The sequence below is a fragment of the Pygoscelis adeliae genome, unplaced genomic scaffold (genome assembly GCF_000699105.1).
Source record: "Pygoscelis adeliae isolate BGI_AS28 unplaced genomic scaffold, ASM69910v1 Scaffold411, whole genome shotgun sequence".
Taxonomy (NCBI): domain Eukaryota; kingdom Metazoa; phylum Chordata; class Aves; order Sphenisciformes; family Spheniscidae; genus Pygoscelis; species Pygoscelis adeliae.
The window spans coordinates 1,786,802-1,800,055 of record NW_008824111.1 but is presented as its reverse complement, the minus strand read 5'-3'; the positions used below and the strand labels follow the sequence as shown (position 1 = coordinate 1,800,055).

General features: G+C 46.0%; 1 protein-coding gene across 1 annotated transcript; it reads left to right on the top strand.

Moving 5' to 3' along the window:
• Positions 1-601: 601 nt before the first annotated feature.
• RHOA (ras homolog family member A) lies at positions 602-9,462 on the top strand. Its single transcript, XM_009334225.1, has 4 exons — positions 602-762; positions 3,602-3,722; positions 7,068-7,198; positions 8,198-9,462. The coding sequence occupies exons 1-4, from the start codon at positions 607-609 to the stop codon at positions 8,369-8,371; spliced, it is 582 nt and encodes a 193-aa protein (XP_009332500.1). The 5' UTR covers positions 602-606; the 3' UTR covers positions 8,372-9,462.
• The last annotated feature ends 3,792 nt before the right edge of the window (positions 9,463-13,254 follow it).

Here is a 13,254-nt window from a genome sequence, read left to right as displayed (position 1 = left end):
TGTTCAGGAAAGCGGTTTGAGGAGCGGGATGTGTACTTCCAAAATGCTTTGCAGTGTGGTAGTTACAGTCCAGCTTGCAGGAACAGGCTGGTTACCCTAAGATCCTCCTGTTGGTGCTCTGACGTGGCAGCAGAGTGCTCCTCGGTCCAGCTGACTCCACACAGCTTCTGGCACTTTGTAGTTAAGACAACTCAGCGTGACAAGAAAATGCTACTGCCCTCGAATTGAAGCATCTCTTCTTTGATTACCTAAAAGACACTTTTCAGAAGGTGCTCTAGGACAAGTGCTGCTTGCTCACTCTGGACATTCCTATCTCAACCTTTAGAATAGATAAAGAAATGCCAATCCAGGCTGCTCTCCTCTCCTTTCTATTATTCTTGTACCCAGTGGCTCACCAGTGTGTTGACAAGTCCTGGGAAATGTTTTTCCCAAAAGGATGGGAATTTGAACTCGTGTGATTCCAAATACCTGCCTGTGTCTCTAATGGACATGTAGACTCAATTTAAAAGTTCTTATTAATTGGAAACTTAGTGGTTGTTAATTATTAGCATCTCAGTTAAAAGCTGCGGCGGAAGAATTAATGAGTCGTCATTTTGTTTTTCAGCTATGGCAGCCATTCGAAAAAAGCTGGTTATAGTGGGTGATGGTGCCTGTGGAAAGACCTGCCTGCTGATTGTATTTAGCAAAGACCAGTTCCCTGAAGTGTATGTTCCCACCGTCTTTGAAAATTATGTAGCAGATATCGAAGTGGATGGAAAGCAGGTATGTGTACACTTCTGTCAAAATGAACTTGCATTTATTCAGAATAGCACGGAGATCTCTATACTTCTTTAATAAGTGGTTAGTACACATGCTTAGTGCTTATGTTGTAAACATATTTTTAAATATTAAGCATGTTCCTGTGGAAAAAATACTGGCCTTGCTAGAACCTGCTCATATCCAATGTCTGTTCAACGACCTATTTCTAACCTTATACAAGTTGAAATTCTAAAAAATATACAGTTACTCCAAGTAAAATGTTGCAGTAGGTGGGAGAGGATGGAGCAATTCGAAGACGTGCCTACATGCTGAGGACACCGGGCTACTAGCCTTTGGAATTGCGTAGTGGAGTCCCTGTTTTGATAGGAACCCGGTATTGTGATTAACAAAGACTAGCTCCTGGAGAGAGTCTTTTCATACTCGCTGCTGGCAACATGCAGGATCCTCTTCAGAAGAGATGACTGACAGGCTTCAAACGGATTTGATTTTTGTAGTGTACATCAGCGTCATCTGTCTTACTTGTCTGAAGGAACGCAATTCTTAGCAGCCAAGCGTACCCACAGCTCACTGAGCTTCATTTTTAGTTTGTACTTCAGTAAATTAATCATTAAAATATTTCATTTTAGTTGTAAATATTTTGAAAATCAGTTTTCAGTCTGTGTCACCTCTGAGTCCTTTGTTTGCCAAACAAGCAAACATGCCAGACGCCTGCTCCAAGAGGCAGTTTTCAGAAGGCTGCTCTCTGAACGCCGGATAGGTTGCCTTCTGCGTTTATGTCATGCAAGGTAGTGTGTGATGTGTAAAATTGTCACTTTCCAGGATAACTCCGGAAGCACACAAAGCAGAAACTTCATGCCTTGGAAAGCTCAACTCCTTTCAAACCCTTTTACGCAGCCATGGCATATGTCTGTTTTGTTACTGTGACCACACAGGGCTGACCTCAGTGCCATGGGTCCTCATGTCAAGCACGTTTTTGATGCTGATGGTGCTGATCTTCCCTGTCTCGCTCCTTGCTGTGACATGAGCCTTTGCTCTGGGTTCAGGTACAGCCAGAACATCTTTCAGTCAGCTCTAGTTCAGATGCAGTGACAGATTGATTGAAACTGCTCGGTTTCGATCCTGATTTGAGCAAACACTTTTTGAGCTAGTTTTGGGCTTTACGTTAAATTTTATCTCCTACTGTTACAGGCATGGATTATTTGTGGGTTTAGTCATGATAGTTCATGCTATTTGAGTCTAAAAGGAGCTTTTCTCTCCCATGATATGAATGGGTAAAAAAAAAAAAAACAACTTTTGGACTCACACTAGAACATGTTTTCCCCCCAGGTGACCGTTTCTGCAGTTTCTATATTGTATCTTAGACCCTAAGGACTATTGTTTAAAATATGTATGATATCAATTTCTCTCTCTTATCACCTAGTCAAACTTCCTCATTCCCTTCTGCCTGAATCTCTGCATCTCTAAATGGGTTGAACAGAGTTGTGCCCTATCAGCTGTATGCAGCCGGTATCTAAATAAACATTGCATGAGCAGCTTGAGCAGGGCATTTTCTGTTGTGGAAATGTCAGCTGAATTTCTTTGTAACTAGATGACATACTTTATCTGAGCACTTTGTCTTCTGAAAACTTGATTAGAGAAGTTTGTAGGAGAGTGGTACTTAAGACTGTTCTGTTTGACAGCTGCTTACATCTGTCTTTCTAGAAGAGCATTACCAGAAATGTTCAGAAGCCATGTGAAGACAAAACAGTGATGGCACGAGATGTGGTTTTTTAGGTAGAGAAAAGGAGCTGATTGCAGTGTCATGTGAGGGAACCCTCAACAGACATCTCTGTAAAAAATATGAACGTTTGCCACAAAATTCACATTTGCAAATGCAGAGGTGGCTCTGAGAGGAGTATTTCTGACTAAAATACAGAAGAATTTTTTTGTATATGCACGCAGCTAAGGCTTTGTATCTTCACAATTTAACCAGACAGTTACATTGCACGTTCAAGCTCACATTTGGGTTCCAGTTCTGCCCATCTGTCTTCATCTGAGCTGCTGTGGACTTTTTTCCTGTAATTTTTGAATGTAAGAGCTTAAACAAGAAGGAACCCACTCCGTTACAAAGGCAAATGCATCAGAGCATCTCGAGCAAGAGTATACCTTGAGAGCTTGATTCTAGTTTTTAAATTTCCTTGTTTAAACATTGGCTATTCCTTCTACAGTTTTAAACGATCTTATTGGGGTGTTCTCCCTTAGCTCCACCATAAGTAGAAATATTGAGAACATTAGCTACTTTACTCAGTTCTTAGTAACAAGAAGCTTTACACACAAATCAGCTTTATTTCAAAGCAAATTACAAGTGTAAATTTCTGCTATGATGGAGTTTAAATGAATTTGTGCACAAGTAAGTACAATCTTGACGTTTCTTAGTCACTACAGGTTCCAGCTGTAAATGAAATGAAAATGTGCATAATCCTAAAAGCATGTACTTTAGAGAGTCCACTTTCACTGAAAACTGGTATTTCTGGAATGCTTATCAGAGAGATTCCCAGCCCTTTGGAGCCGATTCCCTTCGATCCTTCTGTCTTGCTTTTCTGCTGGTAGCTTTTATGTCCTTTCAGAGAATTGGCACTGGTCATGGGTATAAAGAAAAGTCTCATAAGGTGCTATAAATTGAATTTTGGAGTTATGGAACGTAAAATTTCTAATAGTTCTCCTGTCAAAGCGGTTTGTCTCGTAGTCTCCTCCTTTTGAGTGGTGTTAACTGAAATATTCTATCCACTTCTCTTGGGTTACTAGCTTCTGAATAAAAACTTCCCTGGTGATCTGGCTAACTGCCTTGATCTTTGTTCTGCAGGTTGAGTTGGCTTTGTGGGATACAGCAGGACAAGAAGACTATGATCGACTTAGACCGCTTTCTTATCCAGATACTGATGTTATACTTATGTGTTTTTCAATTGATAGTCCTGATAGTTTAGGTAAGTAGATCACTAACTGAATCAGACCTACGTCTCTGTGTCGCTGTACTCCCTTTGGAAATCATGCTGTAAAATATATTTTCATGTGCTGTAATGATTGAAAGCATTCCTAGTTTCAAAATTCATACTGGTTTGAATGTATAGTTTTCAGACATTAAGATCTTAAAGGAACCTGTATTCTTCAACAATGCTGAGTGGTGTTTTGTAAGCCTCAGCAGCACACTGTGTTTACCCAGGGCTCTGCTGCATAATTTGAGCAACATTTAGCAGGGAGGCAGCTCCCTGGCCTAGATCAGCACCCCCAACCCGGCAACGTTGTCTGGTGGGCCAAGGCAGCGTGCTGGTGTGCTCATCCCTTGGGAGGCGCTGCCTTGGTGAACCCAAGCAAGCAGGAAGGCTGTAGCTGCACTCTGCTGTGTCCGGGAGCGCTGTGAGTACATAAGGTGTCCACTGAGTGGCATGGCCCACCCAAGGTTTGATTTTATTTTACCTTTTTTTTTATTTCTCCTTGAAAATGGCAGGTTCTTATACACTCATGACCACACTATATCTAGGAAAATAGAGTAACTTCCTTTCTATGTAAATGGGAAAGCTAGTTTTCACCAGCTTTTTCATCCCTTCCACCACCCTCAAACACCCCTCCTTTTATTCAAGAGAGATCAGCTCGAATCACTCTGAGTTATTAATCCCAAATAGCCTGGGGTATTTTGCTCTCTGCTTGGTGGGTGAAGAACATGAGCTAGAACCACGCTGGAGGGGGGTTTGCACTGAAAGGGGGTGGCACTCTCACCGATTGGAAGTGATCAGAGGCTGGAGATTTATACTCCCCTAGTCTGCTTTCCAGTGACTGACATCTGCTTGTGATGGAGAAAAGAGAAGAAGAGTTGCCTGATCTATGATTTCTGAGCTCCAAAAACATAATTTCAAAAATCTGTGTATTAGATAGGCACCTCTCCTGTGGAGTCCAAGACTGAAATCTTCACTGATCAATTTATAAATCTAATGCGTAGATATTGATGTATTTGATCTTACAAAGACGTTTTTGAAGAGGGTAAGGAGCAGGAGATAGAGATACTCTTATTTCTAAGACTCAACGTGTCTGGAACTTTGATTTCTGTCCCTCTAAAATGGTAATTACTCCATCCATCCAGTGTAGTCTCCTGAACAAATGCATCGTGGTAGCACTTTCTTAATCAAGTGAATTTCTGTAAAAATTCCCTTACCTACTTCCCACCAGTGGGATTTGTTCACTAGTGGCTATTTGTGAGGTTTCTTATTGGAATGCAGATAATATTAAGGTAGATCTTTAGGCACATTGATTCTGTGTGTGTCTGTGTGTATGACCAGCTGTACTCTGACAAGAACCTTCTGTACAGTCACCGACTGGTACTTGCTTGTAACTGGTCAAAATTACATCCATGCGTTGGGCAGCTCCTAGCCAGGAAAAGTGAGACACCCCTCTGCTTTGTCTACTAATGACAGGTCTCCAATTATTTTAACTGGTGCTCATAAATGGGATACCAGTTCTCTCTTAAATGTATTAAATCACTGAATCCTTTGGAGTTTCCTACTGCCAGGGTGATCACGATCACTGCAAGCTGTCCTCAGAGAGGCTTTTTTACTACACCTCTGATCTATCTTACGGATGAACCCTGCCTCCCAGAGTTGCGTCTTAGGAAGAAACAAGAATGACACAAAAAGGATCCAGGAAGCAGAAATGCAGTTAATGGATTAGTCCTGAATGCAGCTGCCACAATGGTTGAAAAATACCATTCCTGCCACAGTTCACAGAAGGTTTGAGTAAATGAGCAGACAGAATATTCCTTAAGATGTTGCAGTGGTGTTACAGTCTAACTGGGGTAGTGTTTGATAGCTGCTCAGTCGCATTTCTTGCCTTGCCTCTGAAGGGTAGCAGCCATTGAACAGGCAGTTGGGTGTGAAAGTGTCTTTTTAGAAAAATCAATGCCAGCTTGATATCTGGGAAATCCTGATCTCTCTCTTCATCACTTCCACCTGATCCTGTGTTTAGAGACATATTTCATTGTCTTTGTCTCTCTCTCTCCAAAACAATTTGAGGATTAGTTGGCAGCGGTGCTGTGGTCGTGCCTGGTGTGGCTGTAAACAGCTACGTACAAGGTTTGAGCTATGCTCACTTTTACTGCACGTGCTACTCCCCTGGCAGCTGGAGAGCTAACTGACCTCACCTCCCTGGAAACAAGATGGGTTACTGAACCCTGGGGGCGGGGGAGAGGGGTTTAATTAAGTCAAATCTGATCTTGGCCATTTTTTCCTCCCTCTCTTCCCTTCCTGCTCGCCGGTAGCAGGGCTCCTGTGTCCCTGGGAGCAGTGGAGGGAGCAGCCAACTGCCAGATGGCTCTTCAGGTGTGCAGCGTCTAGGGGCTGGCACCCCCTGAGCACTCCAGGTGCAGCTGCAGAATTGGCTGTAGCGCAAAAACTGGCTTCAAAATGCTTGTCTAAGTTGTTCTTTCAAGCAAGAAAACAATGCCATAATAGTTAATGTCTCTTCAAAAGCTGAATGGAATTTCGTGAGGATAAAAAGGGGTTATGTAGCCTGCAGGTACATCCACTGGTGAATCTCAGATGTCTGAGAGCCTCTGAAAGCAAAGCCAAATGTTTTGGGCTGTTCAACACTTCCGGCTATATAGAATTTATCAAGGTTTTGCTTTCAGAAGCCCTCAAGTCTTCCATTTGCAGCTCCATTTAAAAAAAAGTCATGTAGGGAAGTTATGTTAGGAGGAAAAAGTTTCTTGTATATGAGCACAAATTCATTTGCTGCAGATAGGGAGAAGTGGCAAATCTGCGGATTACTTACACAAAGTCTTTGTTTCTGTGCATCTCTAATTAGTGTATCGAACAACATTTCTGCTACAGTTAATGGGAGAGTTTGGAGTGGTTGTTTGATGTTGCTTTTTAAAAGAAAGAAGTGATGTAAAAATTTACGCTTCAGGGTTGTGCCCATCTTTAGCTTCTGAAGATAAATAAAATGTTTCTCTTAAAGCAATATATTCCGTAACTCTCTACTTCAGAGTTCTGCATGCTGTTCTTTGAAGTACCTTATGCTAACCCTTGTCAAGTAGCTACTGAGAGATGTACAGAAGCCAAGGGTTTAGGTGTCCTTCAGCCTTGAAGTTACCATAGACAGGCTTGTCTTTTTTGGTAATACCAGAACAGGTCTATTTGCTTCCCAAATTAAGAGTAGAAAAAAGGGCATCAGTGTGGATTAGCAAGCTAAAACCGCTCAGGCAGCAGGTAAAAGCTTTAAGAAAAAACTTTCCCCAGAAGTGGGTTTTAGTACAATCATACTTTTTTTTTTTTTCTTTCCAGAAAACATCCCAGAGAAATGGACCCCGGAGGTGAAGCATTTCTGCCCCAACGTGCCTATCATCTTGGTAGGAAACAAGAAGGACCTGAGGAATGACGAGCACACAAGACGAGAGCTGGCCAAAATGAAGCAGGCAGGTTCCTTTCTGATAGTCTCACAACGAACGAAGAACGTGTATAGTGGTTGTACCAGAGCATTAAATGGGCGCCCGCAGCTTGCTGCCAGCTTCCTATGGGCTGCATAATGAACGCTTACCCATGACAGAAACCAGAAAGTATCTATTACTTTTAATTGAGTGTTTCTTTTTTCATATTTGGAGATTTAATTTTTAGAAAAAGGCGTTCTCAACAATGAAAACAGCTATATTGGGTTACTAACAGTCAGCTGCTCTCCCTGCTGGAGAGCTGGATCCCCGAGGTAGAAAGGAATTAATTAGGAGACATCAACATATCAAGTGCGTGCACACTCGAGTTGTTCTTTATTTTGTATGTTCAGGGTGTAAAAGGGAATGGTTTTATTGGTAGGTGTTTTGAGGTGATAACCACAGGTGCTGTAGCTCATTCCTGAGCCTATCACTAGGTTTCATTTTCAGATCGTGTCTGAAACCCCCAGCTTGGGATGGGACTGCAGATAACTCTGCTCTGTCCTGGAATTTTTGCTCCTGTTGCATAACATGTGTTTGTATACAAAGGCTGAGGCATTGATTTTTGGGATTTGTTCATAGGCTTTTGTTACAATTGTGGGTAAGAGTTGCATAAATGTTTCCTCTGAAATAAGCAATCTTTTGTTGGAGTTTCAAAGGGTCTTGCGGCCTTTAAGCTCAGAGGTGTTAGAAAACCGATCGTGTCCTCAAGCGTTGGCACAGTATGCAAGCATGCACCCCGTTTGTGTAATCCAGGCTGAGGTGCATGCTGCATCTTGACAAAATAAGCAAATTTCATTTTAAATCTGCCTTTATTATTTAAAGGATTGCTCTCAGGGGAGTAATTAATTATTAATTAACCAACTAATTATGTGCATTTAATCCAGAAATTCCTTTGCCTTTGTTGGGAAGCTGGGTGGGAACGGGCAGGTGGGTGGGCGTCGGTGTGGCTTTGGATTGTTCTCACCTGCTGCTTTTGTGCTGTTACAGGAGCCTGTCAAACCCGAAGAAGGAAGAGATATGGCAAACCGCATTGGTGCATTCGGGTATATGGAGTGTTCGGCAAAGACCAAAGACGGTGTGAGGGAGGTTTTTGAAATGGCCACTAGAGCTGCTTTGCAAGCCCGGCGTGGCAAGAAAAAGTCCGGGTGCCTTCTCTTATAAAGTGTGGCCAGAGGAAGATGGCCAAAGCAGCACCCTGCACTTGAGTAATTTTGAAGTGCTGTTTATTAATCTTAGTGTATGATTACTGGCCTTTTTCATTATCTATAATTTACTTAAGAGATTTAAAAATCGAGTCATCTTGCTACCAGTATTTAGAAGCCAACCATGATTTTTATAACAATCCGCATCAAATTCATCTGTGCACCCAAGGTTAACCTCAACATTCCTCTAACAAACCTTTTCTGCACTCACAGGATATGCCAGGCGCTAATTGAAGACAATTCTCTATCTTCTTTCTTCTCTCTAGAAAGAGAAAAAGCTGTCAACACAGAGGATTGGTCTGTAACTACTTTATAACTAACGTCCTATTCTAATTGAGTACAACAGTTACATGGCTGTATGTGGAATCAAGTGTAGCTTCAGTGCTATCACATTTAGGAAGATCTGATTTTCATGGCTCAGTGGTGTAAAACATTAGTTTGAAAATGTGATCACTCTGAAATGACCAAGTCCCATTCAGCTAAGGAAAAGTGAGGGTTCTGTGGTTTCATGTTAGTTACCTTTTAGTTACTGTGTAATTAGTGCCAGTTTAAATGTATGTTACCAAAAATAAATCTATTTACCCCAGCTTAGATGTAGTATTTTTTGTATAATTGGATTTCCTAATACTGTTACTTGTAACCTCTGCGTTAAGGTGTTCTGGGTTTTTTAAGAAACTGTATTTGAAAATAAAGTCCGATGGAAAGCAGCTGATCCTCTTCCCCTGTTCATTTGTAAGTCTGACCCATTTGAATGATTTGAGTGGTCTGCACACCCAGGAGGAGTTTTTTCCATGACGTGCCGTAGGGATGAGAAAAGACAGCCTGCTCACACTCAAAGCTTCTGAACTGTTCAGTTGCCTTAAGTTCATTGCTGGACCCAGTTTCAAAACTAAAAAAAAAATGAAACTTTTTGTGTAAGTTTGGTTACCATGTAGTGATCAGACTCCTAACCTGTGAACTTCTTGCTGTTCTGCAGCCAACTAAACTCTTTCTGTATTTTCATTTTTCCAACAACTAATAGAATAAAGGCAGTTTTCTAAGCTCCCTGTATCCTGGTGTCTGTATTCCTCACTCTGGGTTTTTGGCCCAGCGTCTGACAGCCTGAATCAGAAATACCATTTTTGATACAGCTGTGATAGGATTCGCTGAGCAGTTGCAAGTGCTTTAATACTTATTTTTGTTTCCCAGCAAGTGATACCCATCCGCTGCTCGCAGCAGTTTCTGAACGCTGCAGCAGAGCAGAGGCGGAATCCTTCGCCCTGCCTGGCACCTGCGGTGACTGGCAAAGCTTCCCGGGAGCTTCTTTTGATACCCAAAGCAGCTGAGAGTACATCAGTCGAGTGGAGTTTGTCGGTCGTGAGCATGGGAATAGACGAGCAGGAGGAGGCTATGTAGGAGGGGAGCGTTGGAAGAAGGGAGGAGACGAGGGCGGTGTTGCTGTAGAAGCATGCGATGGTATGCAGCGTGCTGGTCTGCACCGTCGTACGCCCCACGGGCTGCGCTGGAGCATGTGTGAGATGTTGCGCACGGCAACGTGTTTGCCATGCCGCTTTCATGCGGGGTGCCTTCAAGCGCTGCAGCAAGGGATGGGCTCAAGGTATGGGCCCTTGTGCTGCACCCAGGCTGGAGAGCAGGTTGTGCTGCTCCTGGGTGAGAAATGATACGGAGTAGCAGTGTGCGTCTCCACGCTTGCACTGGTATTTACAGCAGCAGCTGCTGGTGAGCCGAGGGGCTCAGCCCGAGTCCAGTTGCTGATGACAATCCATACAAGTGAGCACCTAGCTGCACCCAAGTTATGTCCTAAAAAATGCCAATGTCACTTTTTTTTCCTTTTCTTTTTTTCCTTTTTTGGACAATGTTCCCGATTCCTTTTCCTGCAACAAAGGAGAACCGGACCCGGCCTGAGGCCGTGGGAGTGCCCCGTACCTCTGGTCCTTGTCCTCCCTCTGCAGCCACAGACACCCCAGCGTGAAGCGTCTGGCCAGCCTGGCCGTGGCGGGGGCACCCCCCCCCCCGGCGGTGCCCCCCGCCCCGCCCTCCCCTCCTTCCTCTCCTGGGTGCCCGTTCTCCGCCCGCGCCGGGGTGCTGGGGCTGAACAGAGCGGGAAGGTTCCCAGCTGCAGCTGCGGGGCTGCCTGCGAGGATTTCATTCTCTGCTCTGTTAACAAGGTTGCTCGCTCCTCTGCAGTTCCCTTTTTTGGGGGTTGTGTTGGTGTTGGGCGGTTTGGGGGGGAGGGTGGTTACTGGGTTACCGTTGAGCAAAACTGGGGTTTTTCAGTCTTGCAGAGCTGCTGGGTTGCAGCTCTCTATGGTCGCAGTTACAGAGCAGCTCTTCAGCCGCGGGGGTTTTGAGTAAGGTCTGCGTGTTCTTCAGACCCAGCTCGTGGGCTGATACTCGTATCTGCCGATGCGCTTCCCCCCAGAAGTGATTGTTATCCCAGTTTTAATCCGAGCTCTTGTTAACCTACAGCACCACCTCCCCATCTCCTCTGTCTTGCCCACCCGCTGGCAGTAGGTTTCCAGGCCCGTCCCGCCTTTCTCCAAGTTCAGACATGTCGGTAAGTCAGTGTCTCCCGTTCATGACCAGAAGCTCCAGCTCCCTCTCCTTGTCCCTTGCACCGCTGGCATCAGAGTGGAAGCCTGTTTAGGAGCACGTGGTTATTAAATTATCAGTCCTTCGCAGCCTTCCTGCTTTCGAGGGCTGGCAGCCTGGCTCCCTTCGGGTTCCCGTCGCATCTGCTACCTCTGGAGGCCACCTTTGTTCGGGATGAAACTGAGGACACAGGCAGCCAGACCAGACCTGGGAAATGAGAGCTCAGCGCTCATGGAGAGCGATCCAGCCAGGCAAGGAGCTGTGAAAGGGGCAGGGGAAAAGCTAGGAGCCAAGTGCCAGCCCCCCGGCCAGGGGAAGGAGTTTGATACCAGGAGTGGGGAGAAGACGTAATCCGCAGGCAGGAAAGCGTGTTTTGCAACCTTTGTGATTACTCACTGCTGTTGCTGTTAAACAGCAATCTTCTGACCTCGTAGGACAACCGTCCCTTGTCACACATCTCAAAAGGTGTCCCTTGAGCCCATCTAGTCCCTCGGGAGCTCCTGGCACGCCTCTGGATACAATTTTGGCTGGCTCCACAGAATGTGTCTGGGCACAGGGCGCAGCTCCAAGCCAATAAAGAAGTTCAACTCACTCGGTTTCCTTAAAACTCGCTTCATCAAGGAAGGGAAAGCCCTAACCTGCTCTTGTCCGAAAAGGGCAGGGCCCCAGAAGCAAACTCCCTACTTCAGGTGAAATCCCCGGGTCCAGCCAGAGGACTGAAGGTGCCAGCCTGAGCAAGCGTCAGAAGTGGCAGCAGAGAGATGCCTCTGTGGCACTTGCCCTAGAGGTCACCCCTGAAGAAAAATTCCTCTTCTTCAAACCACCACGGCTCGCTGTGCCCAAGAGGCGGGTGAGGAGGCTGCGTGGACTGTAACCGTCAATTTACTCAAGAGCAAACACGGGTCACGTGCCTCTGCTCGTCCCGTCAGCCATTTCCTGGCTGCTCTGATCTCTCTCAGGACACTTGTCATGACTCCTGCTATCAGTGCTGCAACACACTGCAAAAACTGCAGGTCCCCGAACATGCAAGATAATCAGGCGAGTCCCCAAAACTTGCCACAGCCAGGAACTGTTCTAGTTCCCAGTCGTGGGGGCAGGTGCCAAGAGTGGCCCAAAGCAAAACCCCCGGATCCTGCGGTCACCTGGGAACCCGGACCAGAGATGCAGCTTTATATGCTGGCCTGTTAGTAGTGACAGCTGGCATTTCATGACGAGTCCCCGATACCAAGCGTGAAAGAGAACAGAGAGCAGTAGCGGGGGCCCTGAGCACATCCCCCTGCGCTCTGGGGCCCCGGCTGCCTTGGCTGGGGGCCAGGGCTGATAAGCAGCCGCCTGACCTTGGGGCTGTTGTGAATGGAGCTCACTTGGCGCAAACGCTGGCGGGAGCCTTGACAGGGGCTCCCTGCTTCCCCGCAGGTGCTGTGCTGAAGCCCTTGCTCTTGGTCCCTGCCGAGGTGTGCTGCCTCACGTCCCTGTTGGTCCAACCCACGGACATCTCCTCGAGGCCTGAGCCTGGAGCAGCCTTTTCACGGTGTGCTCTGGAGGAGGGCGATGTTTCAGCACAAAGACCTGTGGAGGAGCGGCTGGGCCACGCTGCCTGGTGTGGGTACAGGCAACAGTCAGCGTAGTCCACTTAGGGCTGCCTTGAATCCACAAGGGCAGTCACTACTGCGCGATTTAAAACTCCCTGAAACAGACCAAAGCATTAAGGCAAGAAATGGAAAAGCCGGGGATGGGGAAAAGCAACCACTGAAGTAAAGGGAGGCTTTACCAGCCTCAAAGAGGTGGAAAAATTAAAAAAGGAGACTGAAGAAAGGCATTTGTGGCCACTCCTGGACCGCAGCATTTTGGGTTCATTTTGTTCCCCCTCCTGGTGCACAAACTGAAGGCTTTTCTCTCCCAAAAGCCGCTCTTGTTGGCAGTAGTGTCCTAGGAGGATGCTGCAGCCCCTGGTGCTGCGCTGTGCCGCCTCCGTACCCTGTGCCGTCTTGTTACCACAAAGGTTTTGGCTCCTGGGAGCACTCTGTGTTTTGCTGATTTTCCACAGCATTTCCGAGAATCGGTGGCACTTCCCTGTGTGTTACCCGTGGACGCGTAGACCACCCAATTCTGAGCTTTCGATTGATCAGAAAAACGCCAAGCCTTTCCGCGACGATGGGAAAAAGGCAGGGACACGGCTGAGCACGGCGGAGCCGACCCCCTCGGCTGGCTGGTGAGCCGCCCGCCCGCACAGAGGCTCCGCGCCCCGCC